A 22,069-nucleotide genomic window follows, 5' to 3' on the forward strand; every position below is an offset into this window, starting at 1 on the left:
GCACAGATATCTAAGATAAAATATCTTGTAGCAACATGAAAATGAGAATTTGCTAAAATAGATGGGCATACCTGAGAGAACCAGTGTAATCAAAGTTTAAAATAACTCAAGACAGACAAATTCAAGCACTAAAATGCTAAACACACTAGAAACCCTGAGAATCCACTTGTTTTACTGATACATAACTCCCAGTGTAATACATTTACAGTCCTTTCAGGACTGAGTATGTTTGCATGATGTGCTACAGAGTGAAGTAGCTTGTTAGGAAAAAACTACTGATCCAACAGCCATTCCTCCAAACAAGGCTGTTCTGAACACAAAAGAGCTTTTTTAAAGTAAAACAACAAAAAATGTTACATCAGTGGTCCAGGCCTTCTCCAGTTCAAAGAAAGGCAAAGAACTTGGTATTGGTTTAGTGACATGTATGTTGCTGCCACAGAACTCATGCTCAAAGCAAAAATAACCAGGCAGGATGGGAGTACAGTTTAATTAAATTATGTTATTTTAGGACCATAGAGAATCTTGAAATATACTTATTCAGTTTCCCAGCTGTGAAGACTGCAGTCTTCCTGAAGCATCACATTAGATTACTATCACAATGTATTTCACACATTTTCACAAATTTTTTTACATAAAAATTTTTTCCTTTCCTTAGGAAAAAAGCTTTAATTTTTTAAATACAACTCTGGTTTATCTAAATGCACAACCTTACATTCAGACTTCTTTTGGCCTTAGTTTAATGAAAAGCTCTAAGGTGTTCATAATACAGCACAGGTTTCAACTATATTACTAAAAACACCTCTGTAAACATGCATACAGAAAGACTTCCTCAGGCCCACAAACTTCCTTAGTTCTAGGAAAACCAGTTTCTTTTGTTCTCAACTATTGTTTGTATGAATACGTCAACATAAATACCTCTGTGTACAGACTCATATAATCCTAGATAAGAGATGCCAGCTCCTTTTCCAGCCCACTCTACTAGCTTGAGTCTCTTCCCACAGCCCCATTGTGCACCACCCACTTCAAGTCTTCTTAAACCTCCTCTTCCCATAAACTTCACCTCCTATCATCCTTTATTTCACATATTCCTCAATTATCTATCTTCCAACGCCATTCTTCTTCCTGACATTTTCTCACCCCAATATATACTTGATTCAGCCAGGGAAGAAGACTCAGTACTGCGCATCCTATACCTGCCTGGGGAATATAACAAAGCCTTCAAATTCTTCCAAAAACTGTCTGTTACCACAGACACAGCAGCTTGTGCTGAACAGGAAAGGAATCCCAAGTAATTTCATCTGCTCTCACACACTTCAACCCCTTTTTTCTATTTTTCATTACCATGTTAAAAACTTCCTACAGTTATGCAAAAGCTGAAAACGAAATTATCCACTATAAATTACACACAACTTCTAGACAGAAGTCTTAGAGATTCATCTGGCTCACTAAACTGAAAAGTAATGTTTTCACAAGAATGTAAGTGTAAACAGAGAAAAGAAGTGTTATAAACCTGCAACTTATGTTTTCGTCATAAACATGTATGTCTTCCTCCCAAACACTACTGGTGGGCCAACCCTATCATAACTATAATTTTCAACACTTTTGCTTTGGCACATAATCTATAACAGATTGGTTATTTTCTCTGCCTACCCATCATATGTATGGTTACTGATACGGACCCATTATAAATGGAATGCCAGGTTCTGAACCTTGGCTTGTTTAGTAAATTGCACCAGACTGTGTTGCTTTCTTGTGACTGAACACTATTGAGAATGTAAACTGCAAGTGGTACTCAAACCATCTACTGCCATTTTACAATTAATTTGAAAGGTAACTTACACATTGAGTTTTTCCAAGTTCTCTTGGGCATTGTGTTTTTCTCTCTCATATGCATTTTCTACCTCTTTGAACTCTTTCTTGATCATTTCTAAATCCAAAAGAGCTTCTGAGTGGCTGGCTTTTTCCACCTGCAAAGCTCCTTCAAGGTCTCGAATTCTTAACTACCAAGTGATAAGAAAGCAATTAAAGCAAGTTAGGAAAAACTATCATGACCTTTAATGCTGTTTACATTCTGTTCTCCTTTACAGGTAACTATTCCATTAATTCTGTGTGGAAGTATAAACATAGAAAGCATTGAACACATGTAAAATTGTATGAATGCATACAGTTCAAAATGGAGACAAACAGGTACACCGACCAAAAGCACCTTTTATTTCTTTTGGTGGTAGACTGATTTTTCCTTTTTCAGTTACTACTGAAGTTTTTCATGGGAATTATAATTTTCAAGTAGACTCATGAAAGTGTGGGATTAACTTCCACTCAGCACAAAGCACACTTGAAGCTTCTTCATGTATATCAACGAGGAAGAAAACTTCACTAGCCATTCATTTTAAGGAATGTTACCCTCCCAGCGCCTTTGTATGTTGTAGAGAGAGGAAAATAAGAAAACTAAATCTTTGCTTTCTACTGCTAATCGTCACTTTAAAAAATTTAAGTGCCTATAAATAGAGAAAATCATGAGAATAAGAAAATAACTAACTGAAGAAGAGCAGCATTTATTTTTGTTACTCAGAAAAGAAGAAAACAGGTAACAAACTTCCCTTTTTTTTTCCCACTTAGTGTTTCAAAAGTCCAGTCTGAAAGGCTTGTTAGTTAGTATGAAATTACCAGAGCAACCATCATTTAGCTTTTTCTCTCTTGCTTTTTAAAATAAACCCATTACTGGCATGCTGGGTCAAACTCCATGAGAGAGTTTAGCAATACAAAGACTTTACTATTCAAGTCTGTATGCTACGTTTTTTCATATAATCAATCTTTACTGGTAACTGCAGATACCATAAATTTGATTGAAGCTAAAATGTACTCTGAATAATTATACTTGGAACTGCAGTTTCAGGATGCATTGAACTCACTCCTAGAGAAGCTGGATGTATGCACTGCATCGCCAAATACCTCTAAACGCCCATTCAAAAGATACAGGGCAAGACATATAAACAGTAGTATAGCGTTCAACTACTGTGAAACATTTCCTTTCCCCTCACTATTTAACTGCTAGTGGGAATTCTCAAACTTACAAATGTGACATTTCATTATCTATTATAATAACTTTAACGTTCCCTGAAAAGCAGGTATTTTTCTATTCTCTCCTTACATATTAGCTATTACAATTTTGACACTTGTTGCAGAAAAGACTATTCAGTTTTCACTAAAGTAAATAAGCAGTCTTAACATTTTTGGAAGATTGTATCTTTACAATGTTATCAACTGTTTTACTGTAAACATCTACAAAACATTTAACAAAAAGTTTACCTGGATGATCTCCAAATTGAATTTGGATTCCAAATGTGCTGCTCTCTCTGCTTCAATGTTTTCTTGCAGTTTCTTTATTCTCACTGTAGCTGCCTGAAAGTGTATTTTGAAGAAATTTAAGTCCAGAGAGGTGGTAAACATGACACAAAGACTACTCTATTCATTCAGTATATCACGACGCCATACAACAACCTGATGTATCTGAACTACTTGTACTTTGGAACTGTGAGAACTCATACCAAGAAATACATATAAAAACAAATTCTACATATCTAGAATATTAAATTATTATTTTTTATTTATTTAAAGACATTTCTGTAGCATTATGTTGTTGATACATTTTTTTATAATCACGAAAACTGCAGCTGAAGTCAGAAAGCAGAAAGGCCAAGCTAAACATTCTACTTACTCCCTGATTATTTGCTTTTACACCAAGGTTGTCACCTGAAACAAAATAACCACACCCTGTATGTTCCAAAATACGAGGTATCAATAGAGTATCTACAATGTCAGCAACAAGGCAGATGAAGCACAGAGAAGATACAAAATTCCTCAAAAATATGTTGGCTTTGGCACCGAATTTCCAGGCAAGGTGCCCAGAACAGATTGCTTTGCAGCCCTAGACTAGTCAGTTTCCTTACAACAAAAACCTGTAAACTCTCTAACATTTCAAAGCATTAACCTAGTATTTTTTTACTGCTATGTTCCTTGACCTGTAACTCTTCTGTTATGATTTTGTCTAGCAATTATCAGGATGCTCATGATCTCATTTATCAAATACCCGAGTACTTTAATCTGTTACTATATCTCATTACACAGAACACCTGTACATGCATGCATAGTTTAAGCAAAATGGGATTCTCCAAATTAAGCTGCTACATCTTTCTTATCCATTCTTATAAGATTTAGAAAAGCACAAAAATGCAAATGACTATGCTAAGAATCTACTTGGAAATTTGGATTGCCTATAAAAAGTTCAAGTAGTTTATATTTTTTTCAAACTTTTAAGTGATCCAAGCTGAAAAAAATTCAAGTTACAATAAACACAAAAGCAATCACCAGATCAGTATGCCCAGACAAAGGCCTAGACATAGAATTTCATCTGGAAAAATACTTTTACCAAAAGCAGTAACTAAAGATCTGCTATAATGGAAATGCACATGCAATTTTAGCTACACTGTTTTCTATCAATAAAATCTTCTCTTTTCACTTTCATAATTGGATTGAAAACTAAAAATCATCCCAAAATGTCTCTTGGCTTCAAGTTAAATCAGGCAGATCAAGAAAAAGGAATTAATATTAATAAGTCACTTATAAGAAGGTTATATAAATACAATGAAAGTTACAGATTTTGTAAAAGTAAAACAAAGTAGCAAGTATGCAAGACTGCATTTTGATTCTGAACATTTAAAAGAAAAGAGAGAAACATTAACTTGTTAAAATAAAAGCTCTTGGCATTAAATTTAAACTTTGTATAACCACACACTCACACAAAAGGAAAGACTTTTGAAACTGACATCCATGGAAGGCCTGCTAAAGAAAAAAGCAGCAACTGCATAGAGCTTACAAAAGCTCCTCCACAGTAAGGGCTGTCAAAAGGCTTAAACGTTGCCTCTTCCCAGGATTCTACCTGTTTAACACACTTGATAAAAAAAAAAAATAATAATCACAAATCCTGCACAAACATTGTCCTTCCATATTGCTAAGATTCTTTTGAAAAATAGCTTGATTTAGACTCTTCGCAGTACTACTCCTTGCAAACATCAGATCCTACTCCTCTTTGCCCTTAACGAAGAACTGGCGAACTACCTCCTGCTTCAATTTGGAAGGACTCCTTAGCATCCTCCAACAGGTCGACATCTGTCAACAGGATGGTTTTACACAACAACACTGCCAGCCTAGTAAAAGCAGTCAGTGAACAATAAATATGAGTGACATGGATTTAATTTCTTTTTTATTAATATTTTAAAAGTCTGCCTGAAAATAATAAAAGTTTGAAGAGAAGAATAAAGGAAACAGTGAGGAAGGTACCTATCACAACATTCTGAAAATATCATTTTTAAAAAACAATTGGAAAATTAATTTTTTTAAAATAGAGTGAACAGAGATTTCACTGAGAATATTTCACTGCATACCCTCAAGAGCAAAAATGCTTTACTGTTTTGTTCAAGTGCCTATTCTCATAGTGAACGCTGAAATGGAAAAAGAAAAAAGTGATTCTGCCAGTGAAGTTTTTAGGTATAACTTACTAATTCACTAGCTCTGTACTGCATTTGAATTAACTCTTACTTTATTTCCTAAGCACCAGTCCAAAGTAGAACTATGCCTTCATGTCAGCCCCTCTCCAGCTGAAACCAGAGATGCAAGACACTATCAAAATGACTAACACACTCTCTCAAATGAAGCCCCCCCAGAACTGATTTCATCAGTCCCAAGAAGAACAATAACACCAGGAAGAATAAGTAACAGCTTAAGTGAAAGCATCTGCAAGAATTAAAAATTGGAGCAATCACATTCTTCCAAACAGAGCATACAGGTATCAGTTCATGGTACTTTAAAAGCAGTCTATCTCCTCAAGCCAACATGACAGACACTAACTGCAAGGAGAAGACACATTATACAAAGACGACAAACTCCCAGAAATATAGAAACTTCAGTCCTAAGAAAATCCTGGGACAATGAGGGAAGAGATGCAGAAGCAAGCACACCTTAAGAGGTGCCAACATATCATTCCTTTGCTGTCCTGAAATAAAAGCACTTCACTTTAGAAACAGACATACTTGTAGATGGTTCATTTGTTTTGAGTTGTCACAAGTCACTGAAGAATCAATTAGCATGCCCGTAAAAAGAGAAACACTGGCAAAACTAGTGTTTCAGCTACATACGTTTCTGGTTGTCTCTGGAATGTGAGAAACAGGCTCCTAATTACAAGCAGGACAGTGAGCCTGGCCTACTGTAAAAGAGGTACGAACCCTAGGCACTGACCAACCAAGAGCTAGATGTACCTGACAGGTATCCCAATGGAAAGTATTCAGAGATTTGAGATAGTGCACATAGGGTAATTAAATTTTAAATTAGAAAGCAAAATATTTATTTGGCAGGTAAGTATCATCTTACAGATCACATCGCTATATAAAGGCAGGAGAAAATTCACTTGTTCAAAACTGGGGTTTCTTCACAATGTTAGGAGTCTCAACACCTTATTCTTGCTTTTAAAGCTCATCATCTTCTACAGTTTGATTCTTTAAAGCTTTGCTATGTACCAGTAGTTTGTTCCAATTTTGATTTTTAAAACCTTTTTTACACTAGTTCACTGGACCTTCAGAAAATAAAGATCTAGGGAGAGAAAGAAAATACATTTTCATTCAAGGCAAGTCACTGTCAGGGATCTGACAGGAACTGCCACCAATTTCTTGTATCGCTAGAAGCCAAAGATGAAGAGTGAATTATGTTCTCTTCAAAAGCCTCAGAGTATTACTCAGGTAAATCTTTATCTTAGCATATCAGTATAAGCAGCTGTCTTACACAGAAGAGATTTAGATCCTTAAAAGAGCTTGCAGAAAAATTACATATGTAAATTGACGAAGTCATGTAGATGCTGTCTGTGTCTGGTGAGACAATGAATACTCTTTTTGCTGGGTTCTATGATTTGATTGCTGAAGTTTATGGTTCACCATACATCTAGCAAATTTAAACAGTCAGAAGCCAGCAAGTAAGTGGGAAATTAGTGGGAAAACAAAAACTTCATGAGAGATATCTAGCCAGCCATTAGCACATAAGCTTTGCTAAGCAATACAGAGCTATTAAATATAAAGAAATTCAGATTTGCTTAGAGTGCTCTAAGGAAACAAATCTTGTAATTGCTATTTATCTAAGTGCACATCAGCCATAGAAGTTGCACCTGAACTCCAAGCTAAGCCTGAAGATTTGTTTGGGAAGAACACAGCTGCAAAAAAAGACTATATAGAAAATCTTGTCTATTTTGCTAGTAAAGGTTCAAACAAGCTCTGCTGATACTTACATGCACTTCCCCTTGCCATGAGAAGCTGCATGCTCTACCAGTGAGGATGATCCATTACGTACTTCGTAAGGAAAAGAAAGAAATGTCAGCCATGAGCCTAGCCTGTAACACCATACTAACAATTCCAAAAAGAGGAATGAGATGAGCAAAGGAGTTTTGTGTTCCCATCTGACAAACAGAAAGAAACTGTTACCAGAAGCATGTTAGCCATGCAAACCTCTTTGCATCAGACAAAAGGTGAGAAACAGTACCTTTAGTGAACTATGTGTCCAAACACATCACAACATCTACCTAGAAAGAGGTAGCTGTGCGAAACCAGGACAACAGGTCATAGAGAAAGGCTGCAGGTCACAGGCATCTAGACCACAGTCTTTCAACTGGGTGCCCAATAGGAATCCTTTCTGATTTAGCTTGGAAAGCTTCTTGTCAGGACCAAGTCACAGAGATCTATTTGAAGGACAGATGCAAAAAGTGGGTTCTGCAGTGGTTACAAAGTGTTTCCTTATACAATACTGAAAACAATTCAAGGAGATTCAGTCACTCCTTATTTCCACGTGCACCTAAATAGGACAGATGAAGGCAGACATCCTAAGTAAGGTATCACACACAAACTCATGGCATCTCCAAAGTTTCCTTAGATATTCAACTGAGTCAATTTCAGCCTTAATCTAAGGAACAAAGGTATCTGGGATCTGTTCCCGTTATGGCACAGACAGAATTGTGACTTAGGAGAAAATAAAAGTGACTAAGAAAACTTCAGTGCCAGCCTTAGAACTTGTGCACGACCATGCTGTATGTTTAATCTCTCAACATTCAGTCACTTTTTCCAATGTCCTGTTGCAGGTCAATGCTAATATGGTTTCTAGGAGACATTTTCTGCATGCTAACAGTTTGCAGTACCATTTTCCAAACTGGCCTTTGTGGCTTCCACTTTTCTGAGTCCCTCACACCTGCTCTAAGTACTACAGTATTTGTGAATATTGGGGTACTCCATACTGAATGAATACTGAAAGAGTAATCCAGTATCCTACATTTGTGCAATGCCACAGCCATGAAAATGTAATCATTTGACATTTGAATTTACATCAAGATACCCTTTACCAGAGAAGCAACACAGAAAACAACAGGAGAAAAGATAGAAGTACATTTACAACAGTTACTAAGTTTAGATACAGTAATACAAGTATTTTTTTTTCTTCTCTGCTTCTATTTAGCCCACAATATGAACAATTTTTCAGTTTTATTTTACTAACAAGTTGTCAAGATACTTATACTTCCCCATGGCTGAGGTCCAACCCCTATGTGAAATGCTCAGCTAAATTAAAAGTTTCAAGAGTGAAGAGGACATACCTCATATCTGGATCATCATCCACTCATTCTGTGTGCTTCAATATTCAGATTAAGATCTTACTTCTTCCTACTTAAAAGCAATTCCCTATGATTCATAAGTCAAATCAGGAGGCCAGGTCTAAACATATCTTTAGAAGATGTGCTGACCACTTCCACCTAGCGTTAGAAAAGTTGATGCCTCTTGATTGTGGTAAGGTGGAGCCATCTCCTGTCCGGATAATAAACAACCTTTCAATAACTATAAAGTTACTTAGCTACTTAACTACAAACAATCCTTAACCACTTAAGTAAATGTTCTTTCAGTCTGACCGAGTGTGGTCAACCTTCACTATAAATATTTCCTGTATATGAAGTCTAGAGTAACATCTGTCATTGACAGAGGAGCCATATTTGACCTGCACAATACCACATAAACAACTTCACTGGCATGGGGGCTGTAAGATAAGCCATATGCTTGGCTTTACATTAAAAAAAAAAAAGAATAAAAACAACTAGGACTGCTAAATTGACATAATTTGGTTGCCTTTGGATAAAGTCCATTCCAAACTGCAACTGAGCTCCTTCCTGCTAGTGAACTCATCTGAACTGCTTTCACTTTCTACAGTACCTTGAGGGGAAAAAGATGACCCTTTTGGTTCTCATGCTTAGTAGCTGGTAAACCCCTTAACAGTACATGAACTGACACTGTTACTTTATACATGCACATACACAAGATTAACATGTGACTTGTTACTAACTCCTGCTAAGGGCTACATAAGACAGTATTCAAAGAACTTCAGTCTCATTGTGAGGCAAGAGTGAACAGCCTTCAAACTGGACTTGAATAAAATGCATAGGAGTTGATAAAGAGGAATTTCCTCTCAGAAAGAAAGTCCATTGCGTCAATAAGCTTGTCACTGGAGAAACCTGAACTTTGGAGCCACCACAGAGATACCACTACAAAAACCGCAGCACTTAGAGACAAGACAGTCAGAGTAGCTAGAATTCCTAGATGCCAGTTGTGCATTGTGCAGACACTAGAAAGCAGTGGATTAAGTAGGGATAAGCCATCAAGAGTGTGTAGTCATAAAAGACAAAAAGTAGTTTAACCAGCAGCACTGTTAATTGGCTTAGGAATGTGGCCTCTCTTGCACTGCTTGGAGCTTTCTCAAGTCTTTCTTATGAGAACTGTAACTTAGCTTATGCTACAATTTATGGTAAAATTAATAACAAGCAGGGGGGGAAAAAGTAGTTCTGCAGGTTTAGGAGTTTGGTTTTATTTTTAGCTGGGACCTAAATTTTGTGTTTGATCGACTCAAATACAGTAAGAAATGTAACACACCCACAGCCTTAAAGTATGCACATGCACCTTCTGCAAATACAGAAACGGACCATCCCTCAAGTCTTTGCCGCCATCTCTCCATCATAGCAGCATCGCCAAACAGTAGAAGATAACACATTTAGCAGGACATGAAAAGGTCAATATGCTTATGGGTGGGGAATCAGGAAGGGCAAAGTGAAAGCTAAGTGAATGGTCTTTAAATGGTAACTCAAAGTCTCAGAAATATGGCAACTTACTCAAGTCTCAGAAATAAAATGGACCAAGTTATGGGATGTTTTTCAGGCCCCATGAAAAAGGCTTAAGAAATTCAAAAGACCTTGAGCTCCAGCTTACTAAGAGTTGGCAGCCTCAAATGCATAAAAAGAAAATACAAAATCAGTATTAAGAGAGAGTTTAAAATTTATGAACCAACAATTCCGTTTCTTGTGGTAAAATCCACATTAGCGTTTCTTTCACTGTTTGTCAAACAGTTTTCCCATGCAGCTTTTTGGCAGCTAGACACATCAGAAGAAACACTATTTTATATAAAAATTGCTTTATATTTCCCAAGAAATCATCCTTCCAGAGCAGTGAAGCTAAAGGCTAAAATAAAATACACTGGTTCCAGGAAACTGATTATCAGAAATAGTAGCATCTTGTTGAGTTCAATATATACACATCAGGAATTTGTTTGACTACTGAATTGAAGGCTAAAGATACATAATAATAATAATAATAATAAGGTTCCCAATTTAAATTTTTCTGGTATAGTAAGTGTTCCACTTCAGAAGGACTCCATGTCCACGCAGTAATATACCACACTGGTATCACTGCAAACTGAAAAGCTAGCAGGTTCAGCTGTCTTTCAAGTGAAGAGTCCACAGGAACTTGCTATTATTCTTTCTCTTCAGTTTTAATTCCAAAAACTAGAAATGTCCTCTTTTAGACCATGTTCAGAATAATGATTGAAGCATAAAACCATGCGAATATTAAAAAAGAAGAGGGGGCAGACTTTCTTCACCTTGCTTTCTTTATAATATAGTCTATCAGATAATGTTTTCATAAATATAAGTGCCATTGTAAAAAAAGATTCTCAATTTAACACCTCCTTTCATTACTTAAGCAATTATTTTCCCATGGATTTCTCCCTTATGTCCAGCAGAGGGTAGTACAGGAACAGCCTTGTGAACTCCAAAAAAAGTTCATCCTTACTGCATATTGTGACAGTTTAACCTCAGCCAGCAATTAAGTACCATGCAGCTGCACACTCGCACCCTCCTCCCCGGAGAGGTGGGGAGGAGAATCAGGAAGGAATGTAAAACTCGAGGGTTGAGATAAGAAAAAATTCGTAACTGAAATAAAATAAAAACAAAAGAACAGCAGTAATGATAGCAGTAACAGTTATATTGAAAAGAAGAGAGAAGGGGAGAAAAATGAAATCCAAACAGAAGGGAGGAAAGAAAACAAGTGATGCACAACAAAACCACTCACCACCTGCTAATGAATGCCCGGCCAGCCCCCACCTACCCCCTAGTTTATATACTGAGCACGACATCCCATGGTATAGAATACCCCCTTGACCAGTTCAGGTCAGCTGCCCTGGCTGTGTTCCCTCACAATTTCTTACACCCCTCCAGCCCTCCCACCGGCAAGGCCTGAGAAATCAAAACGTCCCTGATTACACTGTTCCCACACCAAACCCAAAACACAGCACTGAACTAGCCACCAAGAGGAATAACTATCCCTGCCGAAAACAGGACACATACCTAGTGTATAATATAAAGATTATAAGATTGCCTTTTACTTAGAATTACACCACGCTTCACAGAAATCACCCTTAAGTTCACTCCCATCAAGAATTTAAGTACTAATTTTCTAACCAAATGCCCATTAACACAAGGTACTCCACGTGGAAACTGAAATAAGGTATGTCTCCTATGTCCATCCTCCCACAAAAAACAACTTTCAATCTTGAAGCTACAAATTCCATGAACAAATACAGGCTACTTCATGAAAAAATTTAGACTATACTTTCTGGGGTGTATTGCTTTAAGGCTTCTGTATCTGAATGGAAATCCATCTCAAATACTGACATCACAGGCAAAAATACAAACTGTATTTAACCACAGCTGGAAGTACAGGACTAGTCATCAGAAATTTATCCGTACCTCTAACATGGGTAATACTTATTCCTATACGTTAAGAGGAGTTTTAAATGGACAGCTAGAACACCACAGAACTATGTGAGAGTAATACCAAATGGGCAGAAACACAAGGAGACCTTGGCATGTTAGCACACAGTGAAACCTACTGCTCAGGCTTTAGTGCCCTTCTTTAAGGCCTCTTCCAGAACGTATGGGAAGAATTTGGCAACTAAGAACGTGATCCACAGAAGCTAGCATGCTAGTGAGCAGTTAAGGCAGAGAGGAGGAAATTCTACTGACATCAATGTGTTTAAATCCCACAATCTCCAGGCTTCACAGAGGCACTTCTTACTTGGGAATGCAACATGCCCTTTTATCAAGGGCATAGTCCTTTCCTTCAAACGCAATTAGAAGGGAAGATTGTGATTATCTCCCCCCTCCTTTATGCAAAAAGTCTGTCTTGAACAGTCCCCCATTTCCTTCCCTCTCAGCCTCCAAGCACAAAATTCCAGGAACTGAGCTACAGAGCAGATTTGGTCCCTTTGGTTGAGGTCTTTCCACTCTGTTTCCGCATGAAGGACAAATACCTTTGCTTGACTGAGTTCCAGAAGGTAAGAGAAGAAGAGGAATGACACATTTAAAAAAATCAAAAAAAGGTTGCAGTTAGGATTCAAACTCTGTTAATATGAAAGTGTTTCTCAGTATACAATAGGTGGGGAGGGGACATGGATGAGAGAGCAGCTTAAAACAGATTTTATTAACCTGAATTTTGAACCTCAGAATGCTTGCAGCCTTTCATGACCACAGAAAAGGGAGAACAAATTTTGCACTACAAACAGCAATGCAGAGTACTGGTACCTTGTAAGATGCAGGTGATGCTGTTGTCACAGACTTTTCTGGAGTTTGAGTCCACTATCCAATATGAAATCTAGAGTAACCCATACTGAAAACTTAAAAGGATCTAATGCTTTCGCTTCTTAAAGAATAAAGGTATTTTCAGAGTTCCCCATTAGTTCACGCCTCTGATTTAAAGTATCGAATGGGTAAGTTATTTCTGTAGGCCCTTTCAGACACTTACACACATGCAATTTACCTTTAGGATAGTAGAATGAGATGGAAATGGACCAAAGCGTATGCACTACAGTCTAACTTGGACTTTTTTTTTTTTAATTCATAGGGACTTGTGCTTATTTGTATGAAGTTTTGAATACAAGAGGTTTCGTCACAATTTAATAAAAATTACAGTATCTTAGCTGACTGTGGTTAACAGATAGCATTCCCTGATAAAACCATCTCCAGGACATAGCATTTTCAAGGAACTGATTGCCTCCTTTCCAAATTTACAGATTGTGAGTACACCAAATCAAAATACTTAGAAAGATAAAACAATTCACTTCATTTAATATAAAATATAAATATATAAAAGCCTTGCTCCTCCTGCTTTCAGCTCATGATTCCTATGTTAATATATTAAAAGCCATGAAGCCACAAAAAAGCCCTTGTTCATGTCCTTGGAAGCAAAAATCTTTTTTTTTTTTTTAACAGGAGTATTGGAACTTCACAGTAAAACAGCATTTTCCAGCTAAAGGTAGTTCTGCCTAGGCCAACATGTGCAGCTCAAAATACATCACAATAGATTTCCTGTAGATCTCTCCGAAGGCACAGAAGTCTACCTTGTTGGTCAATAAGTCAGTGGTTTTAGCTGATGAGCTTTGATCTTCCCTGTAGGAATTTTCTTTTGTACTTCACCTTTAATAGAGGGCTCTACCCACATAGCAAACAATGCTTTAAATACTTTTTTTGCCTTTAAGGGATAACAGAACTAACACAGCTGAAAACTGTATCTCACTTATTTCTTTAAGGGCTCCCAACATCCTGCAAGTGCCATTTCTTTAAAATTTGTTGCAGAAAATACTTAAAGATGCCTCTGGTAAAAAACTTAAATCAGGATAAAGAATCATCTGGACCCTATGCCTTTCTGCACTGACAAATGTTCTGCCAAGGAAGTCTTAGTCCAGACTGTACATACAGATAACATAGTTCCTACAGAGCCTACCAGTGGACAAACAAAGACAGAAATAGCAGTTTAGTGAAACGAATACATTTACAAGTTATTAGTCTTAATTCCAGACTTCTCAGCAACAGGGGTCACTCAACAGACAGGCAAACTAAAACTATCTGTAGCGTTTAAGTCTAGATAGAAAGAGGTTGCCGTTAACACCACTGTGATCTTCCAGTATGCTATTCTCTCTACCTAGCACACCATCTGGTGACTCTCTCAGCTCCAGCAGATTCTCCATCACAAGTTCACTAGTTCTCAAAATCTGTTCTTAATGCAAACAGATAGAAAGATAGACAAATGGAGAGGTTAGGGAAAAGATGCAATTTCCTAAAGTTAGCCTTGTTTGCACGCTTACATAAACCTTTTCCTATCTGCTACTCAAACACCAGTCTCAAGTCAGGTACACAGTGTAAGTGGCACTTGCCTGTTCAGGCTTTTCCACAAAACATAAGTTCAACATTTTGTTAATCGAGTACTCAGAATTCATAGCATAACTGGGTGATTCCACCCCTCAAAAATGAAATTGCTTAGTGTCAGTGCTTGTTGAGACTAACAGCAACAGTCAAAAAGCCTTACTTTAAGCTCTTTTTTAAGTCGCTCCTCTCGTTCAACACTGTATTCAAGCTCATTGGCCTGGCATCTCAGCAACTCAGTACAGACATTGTGTTCCACCTCCACCTCTTTCATTTTCTCACGCAAATTTTGCAGTGTATTATTCTGCTCCTAGAAAAAACAAAGCATAGAGATACTTTTACTAAGATAAAGTATTACAGTAAAGAGTTCAAAAAATAAATACTTTGTGAATGGAAACTGCATTAGATTGGGTTATTAAAATCTAACACATCAGCATGTCAAGAGAACCATTTACCCAACAGCAGACATGCTCTTCATTCACCAGCAGGTAAAATGTGTTCATTCAAAAATCACTATAAGCATGACCTGTGATACTAAAATCAGAGCCAACTACTCACAGGAAAACTTACTCTCTAAAGAGTACAAGACTGCTCTTCCAATCTCTTCTCTCCTTCAGCAGAATGGCAATGATGGAAGAGGAAAACAGTTAAGTATGATTTAATGATACACAGGGACAGAAGTTCTATTTTGTTCTGGTCTTAACTGTCAGAACTTGAAATCAGATCAGAAATTTTTACAAGTAGTTACTCCCATAGATTAAATAATCTTCACTTCTGCTACTCTGAAAAAGACTTTCTTCTGTCTATAAGCTGAATTACTTCAAAAAACCATCTACATGAACTACGAAGTTCTCAGTAGAATAACCAAGTTGTTTCCCACTATTTCTGCATTCAGAAGCTGAACCAAGCTACAGGCTAGGATAATTACTAACACTACGGGACTCTGCAGCTTTGTGGAGTCACTGCTACAAAATCCACATTCACAACACACCAGACTCAGAGGAAAGTAGCCAAATAATGACCCCCCAGTAGCCTAGTGCATGCTTAAGCTGGAGATCTGAGAAGTCTCAAAAGGAATAGCTTTGGTCTAGTGGACAGGAATAAGCTTTTCCATAACTAGCATCAGAAACAAGACACAAATCCAGTGATTTAGTTGGGGTACCTTTGGAGACCCAATTTGTTAAAATTACTTTCTGTGCAAAACACGTAAGTTCTCTTGTTCATTTACTTCTACTCAATACCATAGCAAAAGAAGAAATTTTGTGAAAATAAACCAGTTGGTCTGGAAATTCTTCTATTCCTCTTACATCACATAATCTTGATCCTAGAAATTACTAATCATAAGGCATCTGCAGAACAGGGGAGGAGAAGGAGGAAACTAATTATTCATACAGAATGATTGCTTGGAAGATTGAAGTCTGACAGAACCCTGTTAATACATGAAGATTAAAGAAGTACGAGTCTTTTTCAAAGTTTGGAGGAACCTCCACTACTTGTTTTCCAGACTGAAGACAGAACACTTTGGCAACTCAAACATGACAACAAGGGAACCATGACAGGGAATCATGCCTTTTTACAGTGCCAAGTGTTACCAATTACTAACAAAAAAATTGTTTATTTTCTCTCTTCTTTCATGTGCAGGCACTATTTTTTGGCATCCTCTGAAAAGACAAGAAGTATGCATGTGAAACTCATGCACAGAAAAAAAATGGGGGCCTCCGTAAATTAAAGTATTGCAAAAATAGAATACCTGGATATGGACTAAATTTAAGCTAATCCTCTAACTTTGCCTGTAACATCAAGCCAATGTGGAGGCTTTTTACAATCAGCATGCTAAAAAAAAAAATGTTTAACCATTTTTATAGAAATCTGAAACTACTCTGACTCTCTCCACACTATAAAGATACAGAGATTTTATCTTTTCACCTGTATCCTCCAGATATTAACAGAAGTGAGCTGGGAAAAGCATACATTAAATAAGTAACGCATAGCTTGCTGGAAAATACTTAAAAGCATTTTATAATGGAAATGTAGTTAATCAGGCTAAAATTGACATGAATGCATCAAACTTGTTATGCAAGTCAACATGGCTGTGGAATTTCAGAATCTTAAAGAAGTGTCTGAACTTTTCAGACATGTAAAAAAAATTATATATATGTATATGTATACCTGCATGTCATATACACACTTACTACATATATATGATTATGAAAAACATGTCTGATTTTTTAAAAAAACACTTATGTAAGCAAGATGATTTCTCAAGTGATCTAAGGAAAAATTGAGTGCTTCTGTGAATATTATATTCTGACTAACCACAAGGTGATGCTATTGCACCTACTATGGAACTCCAACGTCTTTTATTATGAAGCTGATGGTATGTCTGCTAAGCACACCCCACAGAAAGCACTCTACAAACCTGTTAGAAAGCCGAGATTACTTTTCCTCCATATCTTACAGACCCGTTTCAACAGGTTAAGCTGACTTCATTTCCACGCATACCTCAGCATTTTCATACCCAGGTTCAGAATTACAGTTTGTGAAGTGCAACTGTTTCAAGCAGGATTTGCACACATGCTTAAAATCTTGTTTCTATGTACTTATTAAGACAAAAATTCAATTCACCTTATCTAGCTTTTATTTTGTAACTCAGAATACCTATAAAACTATTTAAAACAGGCCTGTAAATACACAACACAAGACTGGAACATATCTAAAGCTATAATTTATAAACCCAGATCTTTCTCATATTTATCTGCCAAGCTTAAATCAATTAAACTTTCAAGCAACAACTAAGGCAGACAAGTCCATATTTAACATTTTTTATGGGAGGTTTTTATTTGCTGGAAAAGTCCATATTTAACATGTATGTTATATTTTTCATTTGCTAGAATTTTATAACTATCCCTAAAACCTGTAACTATGGCTATGGGCAGGGGAACACCTACAAAAGCAAACTGGGAAAATATAAAGTTTTTACTATTGAAACCAGATGAGGAGCGCACACCTAGCAGTGAATCACGTTTACCTTAGAAGTGATCAGTTTTCTAGCTTTACTACATTTACCAACCAAACACCTGCCTCTGCAGATGACCTTTACTTCTGGATATACATCCATTGCCAGATGTCCCATAGTGTTCCATAATGTCCCAAGCAATCCACTGCTCCCTTGGTTCCGAGGCCAACATCACTTCAGAGAGTGTATCTCTCCAACATTGCTCTTTTTATACAGTATTAAACTCACCGAACGTAGCTTCTACCAAACACTGTACAGAACCTAAGACAGCTCCATTCCAAAGCCTCCTCGACGTAACTTAGCCTACTATTAGCCAGAACTCAGAGCCAAAGCTCCACCCTTAGCTTGCTTTACCTGCTAACTCAAAAAAAGAAAACTGTACCTAAAAATAGGATTCCTCATAGCCTATACCTAACCCTACTTTTTCAAGCATCAACTTTGAATGGAAACTGAATCATGTTTCTGTTGGTTTGAGAAGGACCTTTAGGGTGTCACCTGTCAATCAACTCGCTTATCTCCAAAGCCTTCTCCTTCCTCGGCTTTCTCTTCTCTTTTTTTTTTTTTTTTTTAAACTATTCCTTTATGGTTCTCTTAACTGTTCTTTAAAGCACTGCTCTACATATCCACAAAATTACTCTCTGTCCTTCATTCAGAGAAAATCCAGTTCAGTGTGATCTTTCTCCACCATCACGGCTTCTGATCATTAAACCAGCAACAGAGTGCAACTCCTTTTGCAGCCCATGCACAGAAACACCACATATCCATATGGTACCTGATTTCTACTTCAGGTCTTGTTATTCTACCTCTCTTTCCAGATCCTGCCTTCAAACAAACAGCTGAAGGGTCAGCACACATACTTTGAGAAGACACCTAATTAAGGGATTCTCTCTGCCTTAGTTTTTTAAGACCTACAGGTGGCATACAGAATCTGACCAACAGCACTAAATGTAGAGCAACAGGCAGGTTTGCTGTCAGAACTGTGCTATCAAGCTGCCAGGTAAGGACTGTTTTGTGTCATTTGGGAAGACCGTTTGGTGAAGTCCCAGACTAGAAGCTGACAGCGTGGGAACAAAGCAGGGCTGATTTTCTGCTGCTTGACTAGTGCCCAGACCAACTGAGATAAGTCTGCCACATCTTAAAAGTAGCTAGAAAAGAAAAAAATATGAATGTAGGAAAAGAAAGAGTTTCACTAAATAAAGTGATTCTCTTAGTACCAATCTGTTCTCTGCATATGTCATGCATATGCATAAATGGCTACCAGGCTTAACAGAGCCTCTATATTACACTTCTTGAAAAATATAAAGGATAACTATAGCTGAATACATGCTCAGTTTTCCTCATATGGTATTATACATTGCTAAGATTTAAGATAATTAAATTGTCAATTAAAAAGATGAAAGTTGATATAATTGTTTGCGTCCCTGGAGAGCAGGTAAAAGTTGGGTACTTTTTGTACTGAAAAAACTCAGCACTACCACACAACACTACTACAAGACTTCTTTGAAATATAATTCAGTTTTTAATAGTTTGACTGTATTTAAAAAGTGTAAAAAAAGTCTGCATTTCTATTATGTTTTACGCATTTAACACCTAAGGGATTTATGCATACCAATGCAACTCAACTTTGATAATTAATTTTTTCATGAAATACACTGAAATTCATTATCTGAAGAATAAAACAGTCTAAAACAGATTATAAGACCATCTCTTAGTATTAGATGATTTTTTTTCTAACCAAATGGCAGAATTTCCAGTAACAGGCATTTTTCATATGTGGCATGGAACAAATAATGTACAATACACAGCCAGAAATCCCATCATAACTATATGGGTTTCCTGACAGGACGTAGTCTCCATATTATAGAAATTATTTTCATGTTAACAGGCTATTAGATGTCAGACTGAGGTGGTAAGAGGGAAACAGAGTTGGAAGCTAGGTGTTGGGTGTCCTTGATTTTACTGACTTAGGTCTGCACAAGAGCAAATGGGCCTCACTACCACTGTGCGTGCACTGGTAGCTCGAGTTTAGGTGTTTACCATGAAAATCAGCCACAATACATTCCACCAAAGCAAGAAAGACTCTGACACAGTAAGTTTGACTTTATAAAGCTATATTCTTCAGAAATATTCTGCAGTATTTAGCTACTTGGGGGATATTTTCCCTAAATCAGAAAAACTCCAAGCCACCACACACTCTGTACCAAAAATGTTCCAGCCATCATCTCAGGAAACTTTCCAATTATTATCACATCATACCTGCAAAACACCTTCTAGCTTGGTTCTTTCCTTAACAAGCAATTTATATTCATTCTTGCAAGTTCTGTGGATATCATCCTTCTCTCTTGCAAGTCTTTGCTGTTGTTCTTTCCACTTCTGCTGAGCAATGTGAAATGTTTTCTCAGTTTCTGCCACTTTCTGCTGAAGTTTTTCATTCAATGCTATTGTTTACAGAAAAAGAGAAAGACAGACAAGTAGCACTGCAAAGCATATTCAGAAAAAAAAATGTATAACTATCATCAGTTCTTCTGTGTATTGTGATATCCTGTGGAACACTTGAACATCAACACTTCCAGAGCGCACAACCTTCACTACAAAGAAACAATCAAATCTTGTGTTCTTATAACATCTTTCACAGAAGGAGATCTGAATACTTTAGAGATTTTTGCACGTTAAAACTCTTCTTCTGTTGGAAAAGAATAAAAACTTGAGATAACTCTTTCAAGTAAGGTCTCTATAGCATGGAGGATTTAATTTCAGGTTTCTGTATTTGGTCAGCTTATTTCCAAATGTCTATTTAATATAGATATTAGTCTGCATCAGTTACTATCACTTCAACTGAGCTCAAAACTAAAGACAGGCATGTGCCCCATGAAAGGGAGTACAGCAAAACCTCAGACAGCTTGGGCTAGCAAGCAAAGGCTTAGCTGTTCCAAGGAAATTTATTGCTGCTCACCAGATTTAAATCTTGAGCCCAACAAATGCCCTGAGATAGAAGAACATTGTAGAGCAACTCATCCACAAATGCTTAAATGCCACAGAAGCCTTCATCATCTACGGCTATTTAAGCACTATGACTAGGAACTTTGCTTTGTTTTAGAAACTGGCTTTCAGATGAAAGTACTTTGTGTCAGCTTTTCATTTTACCAACTATAACTCTAACTCGCATTTAAGGGATCACCACTTTCTAACAGATTTATATTTCAAATTCACTCCAGTTTTCTGAAATGTCTTCCCAGTCAAAGAAGGATGAAACAAACAGAAGAGGCATATTAGGACAATCAATGAACACAATGATGAGAAAGGACTGTATGACAGCAGAAAGTCAAGCCTCACTGAGAACAGCAGAAAAACAATTTGGAGGAAATACTGATGAGGACAAGCCACAAATGAGGCATTCTGTCCAAGCAGCTTAGGTCGGGGTCACATCAAAGCACCAAATGAGGTGAGGAAAGCTCTGAGTGACCAGGGCAAACATGCAGTAAGTTATAAACTGCAAAAGAATTGAGGAGCAACACCATGATGATTTGACTTCTTGACAACTCTCACAGAAAAAACAACAGTTTGAGGAATTTCAACCAATGTAGTTTACTGTCTGTTAAAAGACTTCTAATTACAGATTCTGGTATTCAAAGAAATTAACAAACACACAAGAAAATACTCCTTGCCTCTGCAAAACCTCTCCTACCCACTTTTTGCTCTCCAGCCTCCTCACCACACATTAAGTTATAACGCCCAGTCCCTTCAGAGAGGTAACAGGCAGCACAGTGGACTGGGATTGCTGCACTGTGGTTTCCTCCATCAGCAGAAGTCCCTTTCGAGTCCTGCCTCTTGGTGCCTGCATGGGCAGCTACTACTTTGGCCCCAGCCCCTGCTCAGACTGCTGCTCTGTTCCCGTTTCTCCCGCTGTTTCTTTTTTTCTCTTTCTCTCAGCATTTACCACCCTTTCTGAATCACATTGTGGCAGAGGTGCCATGCATTCCCCGGTCAGCAGTTTGGAGCAAGGTGGTGGGTGGGTTTGCCTGTTGTGGAACTGGCCAGGACCAGCTTTGGGCAGACCCAGAATGCTTTCCTCCTGCACAGGTGGCCCTGCAGACCCACATCCACCACCCACACCTGCCAGCAATGCCCAATACAGTAGCCAATGAGTTTTCTAAATTAAAAAACACACACACACACACACACACTACTAAATTGGCAAGCAAACCAGCAGTAAAGTGAGCATGCACAGAAAGAAGCACAGCTTTCCTTTAAGTGAGAAACAAGCAGCTAAAGTCTTCCGCTTGCAATCACAGGGGAATTTCCAAATGGAACATAAATGCCTTCTTCCAGCCTGCAATCCATAAGCTATTTTTCCTGTGTGTATGTTCTCCAAAGGAGTGAGAAGTTCAGCTTTCCAACCATCTTAAAAACACCTGGTATTTTAAGTACTTGCAAGTTTCCACATCTCTTTCTAT

The 22,069-nt window shown here is 37.4% G+C and overlaps 1 protein-coding gene across 1 annotated transcript in view; it reads right to left on the minus strand.

Annotated features, from left to right (window-relative positions):
• The window catches only part of CCDC171 (coiled-coil domain containing 171), a 149,081-nt gene that overhangs the window by 117,588 nt on the left and 9,424 nt on the right, over positions 1-22,069 (minus strand). The window contains 4 exon segments of the mRNA XM_055790981.1: positions 1,840-2,000; positions 3,310-3,402; positions 14,763-14,909; positions 19,872-20,053. Coding sequence (XP_055646956.1) covers positions 1,840-2,000; positions 3,310-3,402; positions 14,763-14,909; positions 19,872-20,053 — 583 coding nt within the window.

This window comes from Falco peregrinus, chromosome Z, assembly GCF_023634155.1.
Source record: "Falco peregrinus isolate bFalPer1 chromosome Z, bFalPer1.pri, whole genome shotgun sequence".
In the NCBI taxonomy this organism is placed as follows: Eukaryota; Metazoa; Chordata; class Aves; order Falconiformes; family Falconidae; genus Falco; species Falco peregrinus.